Source organism: Gouania willdenowi, unplaced genomic scaffold (assembly GCF_900634775.1).
Source record: "Gouania willdenowi unplaced genomic scaffold, fGouWil2.1 scaffold_32_arrow_ctg1, whole genome shotgun sequence".
In the NCBI taxonomy this organism is placed as follows: Eukaryota; Metazoa; Chordata; class Actinopteri; order Blenniiformes; family Gobiesocidae; genus Gouania; species Gouania willdenowi.
The window spans coordinates 1141986-1157838 of NW_021145091.1; the positions used below are offsets into that span (position 1 = coordinate 1141986).

The following is a 15853-nucleotide window of genomic DNA, read 5'->3' on the forward strand; positions in this document are numbered from 1 at the left end:
GAAAGACCACAACCATCATACCATGTAAACTCAAATGTGCAATGCCTCCAGTAGTGTTGTACTCAAGACCACATTATCCAAGACCAAGACTTGCGTGAGCCAGAATGAACCAAGACCACAACATGACAAATGGCCAGATTTTCAAAAGAATTGTGCTGCGTTTACAACAGGAAGAATAACATTGTGCAATTCACACAGCATACGTAAACCATGATATAAACACAAACTGTTTGACTTTATGTAAATGAAGGAATACTCATAAATCTTGTGTAAATATGCCACCTTTGTATGGAAAAAAGGCCTCAGAACAAATAGCACCTCATCCACAAACACCAGCGCTATTTGTCACCTACAGTTAGAGCAGCGTAGTTAATTAAATCAGTTCATTTTCACCTTCACTCTCTCCCACATGTAAATGCAGTGCTTTAAGTGGGCCAGTATACAACTCCTAGCACCTTACATATCTTCTGAAATTGTTTTCCTGGGTGAATTAAACTGGGACATGATTAATCCAACTGACATAGTATTGCAGCAATGTAATGCTTTAAACCTCTCCCGCATTATATCTGAGTCTACCAGACCCAACCCCAAATCACCCTCATCCTCCACATTAATTGACTTTATTCTTACTAATGCTTTTTTGAACTATTTCATTTCATTTTATTTATTCTTTTTTCATGGTAATGCAACATAAATTGGTACAACAATCCAGCAAACACAACAATAATACATTCCATGAAAAGAAGAACAGGAGTAGGATGAAGAAAAAATCTTATAAACTCCTCCCCCATTCTTAACAAAAACGTTACAAATTAGATGGCCTCAACGATGCCAAAAGATAACAATAGCCCAGAACAGATGTAATCAACTTTCGATTTTAACAATTTTCACTTTTTTATAATTTTTTTAAATTTTATTTCTCAATTATTATAAATGATTTTGCTAAAACAACAGTTGTTGTAAATTTAACAATTTTCACATTCATCTTTATACAAGTTAAGTATGTGCTGTTTATACTTTTATTTGAATTGAAGAATATTTGAACAACATTTTAGATCATTTTCTAGAGAGTTCCATCGTATCACACCAGATACTGAGACACACATTTTTTTGAGGGTATTTCCTGCAAAAGGTTGTTTTAAGTCATTATTTCTTCTGCTTGTCTCACTGTTTACAGTAAAAAGGGTTTGAAGTCCATGCGGTAACAGACAGTGTTTTACTTTATGAACAACTAATAAAGTTTGTAAAGAAACCTTCAGTTTGAGTAGTCCTGACCTCAGAAACAGTCCTGTGGTATGCTCTCTTGGAGCAACTCCATTAATTATTCTTATAGCCCTTTTTTGCAAAAAAAATAAGGGCGTTAAATTAGTAATATAAGAATTACCCCATATCTCCAAACAATACATTAAATATGGCAAAATAAAGGAGCAATATAGAATTCTCATTGCCTTGTAATTCAACATAAACTTTACTTTACTCAAAACGGCAATGTTTTTACAAATTTTATTTCTTACGTAAGCTATGTGCGACTTCCACTTAAATTTTTCATCAATGAGAACTCCTAAAAACCTAAATTCTGACACTCTCTCAATAGTTATTCCATTTAAAGTTAAATTAACACTATCAGGACATTTTTGATTTGTGAACAACATACATTTTGTTTTGCTTAAGTTTAACGACAATTTATTTTTATTAAACCATTTCTGAAGTTGAACCATTTCTTGTTCAACAGTTTCCATTAATATTCCTAAGTTCTTCCCCGATACAAAAAAAATTAGTATCGTCCGCAAAAAGAACAAAGGTCATTAATATATAAAGTAAAAAGTTTCGGCCCCAGCACAGAGCCTTGAGGGACTCCACACTGTATTGTTTCTAACTTAGATTCATGACCTATATAGCTATCAATCTGGAGTTTTCAGCCAAATGAGTGACCTCTGTCTCATTGTATGAACACATTAAATTAGGAACGCTCTTAGACCGGCAGAAACAATAGCTCTAGAATTGGCCTGTTTGATTGGCTCTAGACTTGTTTTGTGAGCTCACTCAACCTCCTTAATCCTAGAACATTTTACCCACTCTAGGGTCTGTCGGTGTGAACGCACCTTTAAATGACAAAAACTTAAATATATGGTTTAATCTGAAGTAGATGAAAAGATTGATGAAAGTGTTGAAAGTAAAAGCAATATATATTCATACATTGCATATTTTAACTTGTATGAGTGGAATCATCTTGGGTCCCTCAGCATTTGGATTTTCAAGTAGGTTTAAACTAGTCATTCTGAAGATAAATAACCCCACTAAAATTAAAGGAACAGGATTAGTGTGGGTTATTTCATCCAGATTATTTTTTACTGATTGTCTTTCATGATCTGGTGGAAAAAACGGCTCTGTTTCAATATACCATACAAGTACGAGAGAAAGTCCCAAAGTTGCATAATGTGTAGAGCAGGTGGTGTCTGAGGGAGGTCCAGTCCTCAGGTCAGGCCTCCACATCCCTGTGTAGAAGAAGGAATGGGGAATGAAAATTTTGTTTTTTTGAGACTTGATGAATTTGTCTGCTGTCATTTTTGCCTAACTTCACCACTACTATCATCAGGAACCATCTAAACTGGTAGTTATAGAAGCTGATTTGCAGAGATGGTACTTCCGTGTCTCTCTCTTTTTTCTTTTTTTTTGTATCTCTCAACAACCTGCGACAAATTATGCACACACACACACACACACACACACACACACACACACACACACACACACACACACACACACACACACACACACACACTTCTTCTTCTCTGCAGTTTTACGGTTGGCAACCTGGCAAATCTGACATTGCAAATCCGTTATTGCAAATCCATAATTGCACACCCTTGAACCAAGCAGAAGCCATGTTGAAAGTCTCAACTCTGTCTCTCCCTGAACTGCAGAGATATTTGAGCCACAGACACTCATACAGATTCCTTGCTTTATAGATATGTTAGTTCATTTTATTGCTTAAATGTGACCATCAGCAACACTCCCTAAGGAAGGGTAAGAAATATTAAAGGGAGAATCTAAAAAGTGAGGGCATGTTACACCTTGGTGAGGGGAAAAGGAACAGGGAAGAGGGAGTAAGGGTAGGAAATGTAAGGGGTGGGGAAGAGTCGACTGTTTTAAGGTGAGAGTGAGATGTGATGCTATAGTTGTGCGTATTGTGCTAATTGTGTTGTGTAATCAGTTTAGCCAGTCTGGTGACAAATGTGGAGAAATGTAAGGTGGTGACACATCACTCAGCTTAAGTATATTGGTGGTGGCTGTGAACAGAGGGAAGGGGTGAGTGGTTATCCCTAAAACTGGTATTTGGAATCAACGTGTCTCCAGTTTAGCCCAGTACGAGTTTATCCCACTGCCCAAGGCCAGTGCATCCATGACCAATGTTTGTGCAAGAACCGCCTCTGTGAACCCAGGCTCCGCCCTGGACTCGAAGGTGCAGCCAGGCCGGCAGCAACATCAGGAGCCAAGGAGCCCCAGGCCACACCTCCTGTGTGAAACCAACTGACAGTCGCTACTAGGCGAAGTAGCATTAGCCTAGCGTTAACAAGAACCTTGCATTAGCATTAGCCAAACAATAGCATTAGCCCAGCATTAGCTTAAACCTAGCAATAACATTTACCGAGCATTAAATCTTCCAGTGCCATTCACGTAATATTACGTTATTTCAAATCCAAACGCCCAGTGCCATTCACCTGAGTAGGTTGTTGATAATGTTGCGATCATGAGATAAAACCATCAACTAACCGGGCCAAACGGGTCATCTCTGCGTGTCGGTAGGAGGAGGAAGTTACGTCTGTGTGACTGACGGGGGGAGGAGATACAAAACACAGTCAGCAAAACATTCAACTGTGAGCCAGATAGCAAAATAATAAAGTTGCCATCAAATGTTGTTGTTATTTATTTATTTTTTTTAGAAGGAAACCAATGTTCAGATGTTATAGTTTTCAATAAATCAAAAAAAAAAAATGTCTGCTCCACATGTTTGGAGAACACAGTTAAAGTGATGCATCTGATGCTTCCACAGGGAGCTAATTTAAATAAAGTTATTTCAGCATTACGTAATGTGTAGAGCAGGAGGTCTCTGAGGGAGGTCCAGTCCTCAGGTCCAGCCTCCACATCCCTGTGTTGGAGCAGGAATAATATATCAGTTGTTCATCAGAGAGGCTGAGTCAGAACATCTTCTTCTCCTCACTATGAGCACACCTGATGAAGCTGAGCTCTGCTATCCACACCTGGGAAGCTCTTCATGCAGGAGGATCGTGCGTTCTCACTCAGTGTCTGTGCTCCTTCACATCATCCTGTCCTCCATCTCTGTGCTCACTGTGACTCTCAACCTGCTGGTCATCATCTCCATCTCACACTTCAGGTATTGACATGTTCTGTTGTTTTATGACTTGTTATGTTGTTAGACTCCTGCTGTTTTCTGCTTTGATGATAATTGTTGTATCATATAATGATATCAGTGTGTTTCTCTCTAACTCCTCCAGGAAGCTGCACACTCCCACCAACTTCCTCCTCCTCTCTCTGGCTGTGTCAGATTTCTCTGTTGGGTTTGTCTGGGTTTTTATGACTTTCCTTATCAATGGATGCTGGTTTTTAGGTGCAGGCTGGTGTATTTTCCATTCTGTTTTAGGTTCTGTTGCCACCGCTGCTTCAATAGGAACTGTTGTGTTGATATCAGTTGATCGTTATGTGGCTGTTTGTGATCCAATGCACTATCAAACTAAAGTCACTAAAAACAGAGCAAATATATGCATTGTCCTATGTTGGGTTGGTTCTACTGTCTATCATACTGTGATGTTCAAAGATAATATTGAACATCCAGGTGGGTTTGATTCCTGTGCTGGAGAATGTACAGTTTATTTCCCTCCTCATGCTGGAGTTATGGATCTAATTTTCAGTTTCATCATTCCAGTCAGCATCATAGTGGTCCTGTATGTGAGAGTGTTTATGGTGGCTGTGTCTCAGGCCCAGGCCATGCGCTCTCATGTTACAGTGGTGACACTTCAGAGTTCACTGAAGGTTAACAGGTCAGAGCTGAAAGCTGCTAGAGCTCTGGGTGTAGTGGTTGTTGTGTTTCTAATGTGTTTAACTCCATATTACATTGTTTTACTTAAAACAGGGTTTGGAGTCAAAAGTGCATCATCTTTTATTTTTGTTTTAGGTCTGTTTTTCTTCAACTCTCTGCTTAACCCTGTGATCTATGTGTTTCTGTATCCCTGGTTCAGGAAATGTGTGAAATGTGTTTTTTCTCTTCAGATTCTGAAATCTGGCTCCAGTGAGGCCAACATACTGTAAAGAGGAAAAGTCAGGGACAATGTGCTGCTGGGATTTAATACAGTCACTGTAAAACTGTGGTGATGTGTGATGAATGTTTTTAGAGTTCTGTTTACTTTAGCCATGAATGAAAAGAAAACACCTGCTGATGTGTTGTTTCTAGAAAATGATTTCACACATTGTATTTGATTTTATGAAGTCAAAACTGTTCATAATTTATAAAGTTAAAACCAACTTGGGGATATTTTACAGTGGCATGATATTGTTTCAGAGGAAACTAATGTGCATTAATCACACAAACATTCATGGTGAAGTTATTGATTTAATTTTCACTTTCTTCATTCCAGTCAGCATCATATTGGTCCTGTATGTGAGAGTGTTTATGGTGGCTGTGTCTCAGGCACAGGCCATGCGCTCTCATGTTACAGTGGTGACACTTCAGAGTTCACTGAAGGTTAACAGGTCAGAGCTGAAAGCTGCTAGAGCTCTGGGTGTAGTGGTTGTTGTGTTTCTATTGTGTTTAACTATATTTTACTTTCTATTACTTACAACAAGGTTTAAGGTTTACATTTTTGTTATCTGTCTGTTTTACTTCAACTCTCTGCTTAACCCTGTGATCTATGTGTTTCTGTATCCCTGGTTCAGGAAATGTGTGAAATGTGTTTTTTTCTCTTCAGATACTGAAGTCTGGCTCCAGTGAGGCCAACATACTGTAAATCTTATAACAATTTACTTATTTTGTTTATGTTTAGAAATTTGTCATGACTGTGAAAGCATGGTGGAGTGAACTAACCTGAAAAAAAATAACTTATTGATATTTTTATGTAAAACTGATCTGAAGTACAATCAGAAGTTGCTGATGTGGAGACAAATGTGCATCAATCACATGCAATGCAGGTTGATTTCTGTAGAGTTCAACAAATGATAGAAATGATGAAACAAACATGTTTCATATATGAATAAAACACAAAGTGTTAAGTCAGTTAAAATTAGGCGGCAATTGCTTATTAGAAACAATGAAGTGAAGCAGTGGACTATCAAATATGATCAGATCACATTTTACCTGTTGTTTACAGTGTTACTTTTAAAGATTTATGAAATAAAAACTATAACTGTGAAATAAAAGTGACTTGTGTCCTCATTTGTGTGAAAACACCACATCACACAACTGTTCATTAATGTATTGACTTGCAGTGAAATGTACAGATGAACAGAATAACACAATATGATTAAACATTTCACAACAGTTTTATTTATCTCAGTATAAACCACCAGTAAAAACATTAGTTTTTTTGGTGGAGGGGGATTTAAACTCAATAAAGTCTGTACAGTACAGACTATAAACTATAAAATAATTATTCCCACAATGAGGAAAATTTATAATCATTGACAATGAAAAAAAAAGACACCTGTGTGGAGTTGTAACTGACAATAAGAAGAAATAGAAAGAAAGGAAAGCAATGCTTTGAAATAAAAAAATAATAATTCATAATTAAATATGTATGAACTCAGTTAGCCTTATTGAGTGTGTGAGTAGACAGCACACTGGTGTGTAGTATGTAGTGCAGGGATATTCAACTACATCTTGCTGTGGGCCATAATGTTGGAAGGCTATGGTTTGTGGACCAGACATTCATGGAACAGTTGCTCTTTTTTTGCCTTATCTGCACATGCTGTCAATGGTCTTTTTTTAAAATCGCAAATAAATGAACTAGTGCAGTGCCCGTCGGAAGTATGCATTCACATAGTGGGAGGAGTTTAAGTAGAGTTGTCAATTATGGACAAATGAGTATGTGTTTTGAAGGTTGGATGTACAAAGAGGTGTACATACTCTGTACTCTGTAGTGTTATAAAGGAGTATATTTGCAGGTGCAAAGTAAAATAGTGTGTGTGAGATTTGCCTGGTTTAATTCTATGGGACATGAACATGATAAATGTGTTTGTTTTTTTCACTCATTTTTATATATTTTTTTTGTTTGGTGTACTTTTCTGTAATGTATGTTTTTTGGAGTCATGTGTATTTTTGTATCTGTCTTTTTGCACATTTTTTCTGTAATTATAGTTTTTTGTTGCCGTGTCGTGCCCGGTACATTTTTTGTATTTTTGTATTTTTTTTGGTGTAGTTTTATGCATTTCTGTTGTCATTTTGTGTATAAATATTTATTTTTGTGTATTTTGAGTGATTTTCATATTTGTTGTTTGGTGTATTTTTCTGTAATGTATGTTTTTTTGCATTATTTTGTGTGTTTTTGGAGCCGTTTTGTATATTTTTGTGCATTTCTGTTCTTGTTTTGTGTACTTTTTGTATGAATATTGTGTAGGTTTTTGTTTTCTTTTACTCATTTAGTATATTTTTATTATAAATACTGTGTGTGTGTGTGTGTGTGTGTGTGTGTGTGTGTGTGTGTGTGTGTGTGTGTGTGTGTGTGTGTGTGTGTGTGCATGGTGTATGTGCCTGTCTACCTCCAACCCGTGCGTTATCTCTCACACACGCACGTCATGCATGTAATTCGTCACAGGTTGTTGAGAAAAAAAAAAAAAAAAAAAAAGAGACAAGGAAGTACCACAAAAAATAAATGTTTTGCAACACCAAAGTCACAAGTTCAGCATGTATATCCTGGTGTAGTGCACGCACGCGCATCAGCCATGTGTGTGTGTTTACATTGTAGCTGCTAGCATCTTAACACATAGAATAATGAAAGAAGAAACACTCACCCTTGCACAGAACAAACAATAATCATAGTGGAGCCGTGTTGTGGACCCTTCCGCTCACAAAAACGTTACATTCCTTTGTCTGAAGAAGCAGAATGTTTGTGATATGGTTGGCTAACGGCCGTCAGCAAAGCCGCTGCCCACAGTCATGGAGACGGAAGAGGAAGTGACGTCCGTGACCCGCGATTTAAAGGAAGTTTGGAATCACAAGAATAATATTAAATAACCATGAAATATTAACTTAAATGACTTTTAGCGGTAGAAAAATTATTAATATTTAACTTTTTTTTTCTTCTTTCAACCCAAACAAGCTGCGACACAGTGACGTTATGAACCTGGAACCGGAAGTAGCGCGCTCAATACCGCGCTCATTACTGAGAGGTTCGTAATCTTAAAATAAACGTTTGAACGTTTTGCAACACCAAATTACTCCAAAATAACGAATGTACATACTTGGGGTACTTGGAACAGGTTGACTAAGGGGGGATATTCGCTCCACACACACACGCGCTCACACACACAGACCTTTTTTGCTTTTATAGATAGATTAATTTATTTTTATTTATAATTGTGACTCTTATCAGCCCTCCCTAAGGAAGGGTAAGAAATACTTTATCTAAGGGAGGATATAAAAAGAGAAGGCAGTGTTACACATAGGTGAGGGGGAAGGGAACAGGGAAGAGGGATTAGGGTAGGAAAATTAAATTGAGAGTGAAATGTGACGCTATAGTTGTGCATATTGTGTTTATTGTGATGTGTAATTGGTTCAGCCAGTCTGATGACAAGTGTTGAGAACAGTAAGGTGGTGACACTGCACCCAGCTTCGGAGTGAGTGGTTTTACCTACAACAGGTATTTGGGACCAACGTGTCTAAGATTAAACCCAGTACGAGTTTATCCCACGGCCCTAGGCCAGTGCATGTATGACCAATGTTTTTGGAAGAACTGCTTCTGCGAACCCAGGCTCCGCCCTGGGCTCGAAGGTGCAGCCAGGCCAGCAGCAACAATGGGAGCCAAGCTCCAGGCCACCCCCCTCATGAGCGAGCAGCCCCTCCTGACGCCCTAGAGATCTTAGGTCCAGAAGCAGCCACTACCCCCACACACACACACCGAGAAAGCCCCAAGGAGCCAAGGCTCAAGGACCATAGCATTAGAAATAGCCTAGCATTGGGCTAACATTAGCGTTAGCCTAGCATTAACGTTAGCCTAACAATAGCATTAACCTAGCATTAGCTTTAACCTATCAATAGCATTTACCTAGCATTAACATTAGCTAACAATAACTTACCATTAGCATGAACCTATCATTAACATTAACAAGTGCAGTGGCCATAAGATGTATGTATATATTTAGCACTGTAATATAGGCTAGCATACATCTGCAGAGAGAGAGAGACAAAGTTAGAACTAAAAATGAACTTTCTCCTCTTGATTCTTGATTTTTATTTTCTTTATTTTGCCATTGAAAGAAGCCATTAAATCTAAAAATAACTTCACTAATCAATCAATTTTTATTTGTATATCACCAATTTATTAACGCGTGTTATCGCACAAAACGCAGGTCAAAGACCTCACTGTTTGTTATCTAATTATTTCATGACTTTGATGCTTTAGACCCACATTACATAAATACATTTAGTCCTATATTGAAAATTGTTAAAATATCAGATTTAATTAAAAGACTGTTATGTGGGGTGGAATTGCTAGCGAAAACGTCCAACCATCCTCCTTTATCTGGGCTTGGGACTCTGAGAGAAGCTATGACATCATCATCAGTAAAGGAACTTGCTTTATTTGAGAAAACCTGTGACATCGTCTACAATTTTCTTAACATTGAGTTAATCAGCAAAGCTGTATTTAAGAAATAATTTATGAACTGTGCCATTGCAATACAAACAAATCCATTGTTGCACACCCTTGAACCAAGCAGCAGCCATGTTGAAAGTCTCAGCTCTGTCTGTCCCTGAAACGCAGTATTCCTTGTATTTATAGATAGATGTAGCATTAGCATTAACCTAGGAAAGGCATTAACAAAGCAATAACCTAGCAGGAGCCTCGCAATAACCTTCTTTGGCGCCGCCCCTCTCCACCAAAGGAGATATACCTAACCAAAAAAATTTAATTGATCTGTTCATTGTCTTTAATGTATAACACAACATGTTACAAAATATAGATGTTTAAAAATGAGAATAAATAAAAATCAAATATAACATCAATATCTTTACCACAAATAAAAAAAATCCAGTGAATACATAATAAAAGCATTACAATATTATAGGTCCAAAAATTTACATCAAATTTTAATAACCACATTGCAACAAAAAATCTATTCATAAGCTACATTTATAATATGCAAAAACAATATGCAAAAGCTGTACAAAAATACTTGTATACAAACTATTTGCAAACTATGTACAAAAAGGCATTTTACAGGCTGAGACATCTAGTGGTGATTTTTATTACTGCATCCACTAGTGTGATAAACTATGCCACTATGTACTCAACCTCACCTACTACAGCTGTACGTTCCTATATTTTACATTGTTATACATTGTTAGTGTCTGCAGGCTCGTCTAAACTCTTTCCTGTGTCTCGTCTAACATTAACCTTGAATTTAGGCCTTTTTATTCATTTATTTCTGAAGTTTTGCTTGTTTTAAAAGCTGAATTTTACCTTTTGGTGTATTTTAAAGAGTTGTACCTCAAATTATTATTGATGGATGAGAAAAAAGTCTGTCCGCATGTAAAAAAAATAAAAATCTGTGATAGATGATTTTTCATATCTACAGTGTTGTTCTCCTGAAGCTGTTTGATGTCAGACAGTCCACAGTTAGTGATTTGTGTCATTAATGACGTCATTTCAACATGGCACCGTACAGACTCAAAAATGGTAAACTTAAAAAAAGTTAATAAAACAAATATGGTGCAAAATAATGCGTTTTGTCAGACATAGTTCTTCTAATGAGGACATTTCAAAGGTTTTAGGCCACATTTGTAAAAACAGTGGAGGATCCCTTTAAACAACCAAACAAAAGTTCAGTGATTTCAGAGAAATACATGAAACAAAAATTAAAAAATAGTTCAGTGACACAAGAAACTGAATTCTGGTCATCAACAGTCCAAATGACACATGAACATTTAAATATAAAATATGTAGCAACTTCTGTATAAATGTAGCAAAAGGTTGGCCTTTCTTTCCATGTGTAAACTCCACAAACAGGTCTAAAATAGGAACAATTTCAACTTCAAGTTGAACAACATGTTAAACACGCATGTAAGTGTGGTACAACCAAGTGTATTATCCTTTCATGATTTAAAGTGAAATCACAGTTACTCAATTGACAAAAGGTCATTTTTGAGGCTCAACACTCTAGGTCTTAACTTTCCATCTTCCAGGACCATCAAGACTTTTGGATGAAGTCACAAGTATTGGTCAAGTTTTTATGGTAACTCAGGTGCAGTGCATAAATTAGTCTGAAAAGCACGACATACCCTTCAGCCAGTGTGGGAAACTCCACAACTATGTTACCCTCAAGCACAACAGCAAAAAATAAATCAAAAATAGTGACTGTTCATTTACAACAATTTCATCTCCACTCAGTAAGATGGTTTTCTGCAGAGAACTGCAATGGAAATATAGATGAGACAAAATGAAAACCTAATTTAATCAGGAATGTGAGGAGAAATGAACTTTAAAGTGCAGAACCTTCTCCTTTTGAAAATAAACAGTGCAAATGAATCAACCAAACCATTAATCACTAAGAGTCTGAAAACTAATCAATGACCAGGAAATAATATCAAACATTTGAAACATTTAGAATTAAAATTAATCCCAACCATTTATAATATTTTCCTTACTTATGGGCTTATGATGTAAATGTAATTTATTATTGACTGGTGACAGAGGGAAACCTAGAGCTGAGAGTGTCAGAAAGGACCTGAGTATGTGTGAGTGACAGTGAACTTAGAATGAAAGGAGAGTGATTGACTTAGTGTGTAGGTATGAGGGGTGTGGGAAGGTCTGCTGGAGTAAGGCAGGCCTGACCAATCATCAGAAGAATATGCATTAAGTGGCTGAGGAGAGAGTGAGATATGAGTGTAGGATGTGTGGAATGAGTGTGGAAACAGAAGGTGAGAGAGTGATTCATGAACGGACATGTACGGGGGATGAGAGGGTGGTGGATGGGAGGAGACAATGTGGATAATTTATGGAAACTATGCGAGACATAGAAGAAGATGCAGAGTAAATGGCCTTTGAGTGGGGGGTGGAGTGGAGGTGGGTGAAGGGGAGGATGGGGGTGTAAAGGCCAAAGCGTTGGTGGAATGAGAGCGAGAGGGAGGACTTCTGTGTGCCCAGGGTGCCAGAGGGAGTTGTTGGTTACCAACATGGAGAGGCACCAGAGGAGCTGCGTGGTGTGGGACCCTGGGGGGGGGGGACAAGCCCCTGACGGGGACCGACGGCCCAAAATGGAAATGGAAATGGAATGTATGAATGTAAGAAGTAAATAAAATCAGACTTTCCACACAAGCAAACGTTAATCTGGCGTTAATATGAGGAGAAAAACAGAGATTTTAACTGTGGCTCAGACAGAAAAATGTGTCCAATCCTCACCCTGTAGTAATCTGATCAATAATCTGATCAAATCAACCTGTTACATTGTTTATCAACGAAGGCCTTTCAAATTAAAAGTGCACTTCATAATTTTCACTGATTTCAATGACATTTACAAGCGTTGGGAAAACTCCATGTTCAGTGATTTCCAGACATCCCCAAAAATAATGACATCATGGCCCCGCCTCCTTTGCTTCAGACCTCTTTCATTCACAGATTACGTACTTTTGGTTGATTTCCGTACGGTGGGCGTGTCAGGAACCTGGACCAGAGAACACGTGCATAACTGCATACGCCTAAAAAAGTGCTTAAGGAGAATAGTAATAATCAAATAATAAGAATCCTTTTGTGTAATTATTTGCATGTTTGGTATTGAAGTCATCCAAAATTAATCACTTACTCTATCACATAACATAGTGATAAAGTAAGTTATTGATTCCATTTTTTAACAGGTTACTTGTAATTGTACTGATTTTTTTTTTTTTTTGTAACTCTCCCAATCCAGTGTATTATTGGATGCAGTGGTTATAAACGTTTTCTGCTGAACCCCACTTTGAAAAATTAAAAACTCCCAGGTCCCCTCATAGCAAAAAAAAAATGTGAAAAAAAAGTGTAACCTTTTTTGAAAAAAAATTTTTTTTTAAAACTTGTAATATTCTTCAAACCTCATAAAAGCAATTTACAATTTGTAATCACATATTTCATATCAATAATACAGCTTTCTATTAATAAAGTGCTTATTGTTTATGATTCATTGAATTGATTTGATGAGTACAGTGTCTGTCAGAAGTATGTATTCATGTGGGAGTTTAAGTAGAGTTGTCAATTATGGACAAATGAGAATATGTGTTTGAAGGTTGGATTTACAAAAAATGTCTACAAACTCTGTAGTGTTATGAAGGAGAATATTTGTGGGTACAAAGTAAAATAGTGTGTGTGATTTCACTGGTTTAATCCCATAGGACATGTGTATGATGAATTAATAAATAAAGTTTGTACCAAAGCGGTGGTTTAGGTAGAATCTGATAAAAGACATAAATTCATACAAATATAAATATTTATTTAACATTTGTTAGTGCGGGGTGATTATTGTGTGTGTGTGTGTGTGTGTGTGTGTGTGTGTGTGTGTGTGTGTGTGTGTGTGTGTGTGTGTGTGTGTGTGTGTGTGTGTGTGTGTGTGTGTGTGTGTGTGTGTCAAAGCTAATGATGAATGGCTCCTTTTCTTGGGAAAATCCTTTTTAGAATTTATTCTTCCTTTCACTAATTTCCCATGACAAGTTCAGTCTGACAATCTGAGAGACAATCTCAGTCAATAACTTGAGTAAGTAATAGTGTCTGATGCAGTAATGTCAATACAAATATAGTTTATTCTCCAAAAACATGATTATAATAAAAGTCAATATGAAAAGAGATAAATTATTTTCCAAAAAAACATGATTATAATATACATTGTAATAAATAACAGTAAACCTAATGTAACTTTACATTAATAAACTGTTGTATTCTTATTATCACTCCTCAGTGGGAGCAGTCTCACACACACACACACATCAGAAAACACAGACTGTGACACCAGCACTCTCACACGAGAGACAAACTGTGACACAGTGACGTCATGAACCTGGAACAGGAAGTAGCACGCTCCATACCGCGCTCAATACCAAGAGGGAAAAACTAAAATGAACGTTTTGCAAAACCAAATTACTCCAAAATTACAGATGCACACACTTAGCGTGTGTACAAGCTTTGATAAAGTTTCAGATCGAACAGACGCCACACACACACACACACACACACACACGCACACACACACACACACACACACACACACACACACAGACAAAGAGACCATTTATGATTTATTAGGTAGATGTTAACATCACTTATAAGAAAACTAGAACGGATGAAAACAAGATCTTTAATGTTAAGAAAATAAAAATAAAACCATGATTTTTCTTTTATGATGCTTGAAAAATGTAGGACATGACCAGTACACTAACTTCATCTATAGTTTATCACCTGCTTCATTTATTAAAAAACCAGATGGTAAATCATATCAAATGCATAGATAAATGCATTAATTATTCAAAATTAATTATCAAATAATCAGACAAATTGAGTTTTAATTCACATTCTATATATTTTTTGAAAGCATAATTAAGTAGAGATTCAAGGCTGATGGGCTGTTCCTATTAGAACATCATCAAGTGTGTGAGGGAACTTCCACTGACTTTTTCAGCCCTTCTTGTTCCTTTTCAGTAAGTTTCATCTCCACAGACGTATTGTAAGGAAATTACCCAGAGTTCATTGCATTGTGATGTATGTCAAGACTCTCCTGGTAAACCAGCTGGAGACGTTTTAAAAGCCACGTGAAACGAGTGAATAAGTAACAAAAACATTGTAACATAGTGAAACATTTGGACAAATACCATATAATTCATCTGTTGTTACAGTTAAAGGTAAAATGACTTTTTGTGTCTTTGTTGCTCCTATGTTATACAGGTTATATTGACAGTTTATATTGAGATATGTCTAAGTTTTTAGCGTTTTAAAAGAAACCAAGAAAGAACAGGTTTAATGTGTGTGTAAATATATGTGTGTATATATGTTTATATTTGTAGATATGTCATTATAGATACATTGTGTATAGTTAAGTTGTTGTATTGTGCTTCACATGCTAATGTGACAGTGAGTGGCTTTGCTTTGTAGTTTGTTTCTTTTTTGATTTGTGTAAATTTGTTTATTATTTCTGAGTAACTTTTTACGACTCGACTAAAATGTAGTTTGGGAAAAAAAAATAAGAATGAGATTGTAAATGATTCCAGTAGTATCAGTAGTGCAGTGGCTCCATCATGTAGCCTATAGGGAGGTAAATACATTTATGACACTGTTTAATGCATAAAATAAACAGTAACTGAACAGTGAACCATGAAGTTTTTTCCTCTGAGAACAAAACAAAACTAACAAAATGTATTTACTGGACACAGAAATAACACTTTTTATTTCTAGTGCTTCAAGCCCTCACAGCCTCACACACTCCATCACTTTCCAGGTGACATCAGACCAGTCCTCCAGGAATGGTCCCAGTCCTCCAGGAATGGTCCCAGTCCTCCAGGAATGGTCCCAGTCCTCCAGTAATGGTCCCAGTCCCAGTCCAGTCCCAGATGAGCTACTCTGTGTCTGAGTTTAACTGACTCTGTGCTTTTAAAGCATCCTTGTTGTTC

The 15853-nt window shown here is 36.9% G+C and overlaps 1 protein-coding gene across 1 annotated transcript; it reads left to right on the forward strand.

Moving 5' to 3' along the window:
* The first annotated feature begins 4223 nt into the window (after positions 1 to 4223).
* LOC114459556 (trace amine-associated receptor 8a-like) lies at positions 4224 to 5328 on the forward strand. Its single transcript, XM_028441762.1, has 2 exons — positions 4224 to 4396; positions 4518 to 5328. Exons 1-2 carry the CDS (start codon positions 4224 to 4226, stop codon positions 5326 to 5328), a joined length of 984 nt encoding a protein of 327 aa, XP_028297563.1.
* Positions 5329 to 15853: the final 10525 nt, after the last annotated feature.

Excerpts from the sequence above, each read along its gene's own strand:
- LOC114459556 (XM_028441762.1), top strand. The coding sequence starts at position 4,224 with ATGAGCACACCTGATGAAGCTGAGCTCTGCTATCCACACCTGGGAAGC. Across the intron at positions 4,397-4,517 it reads ATCTCCATCTCACACTTCAG|GAAGCTGCACACTCCCACCA; the intron begins GTATTGACATGT and ends TAACTCCTCCAG.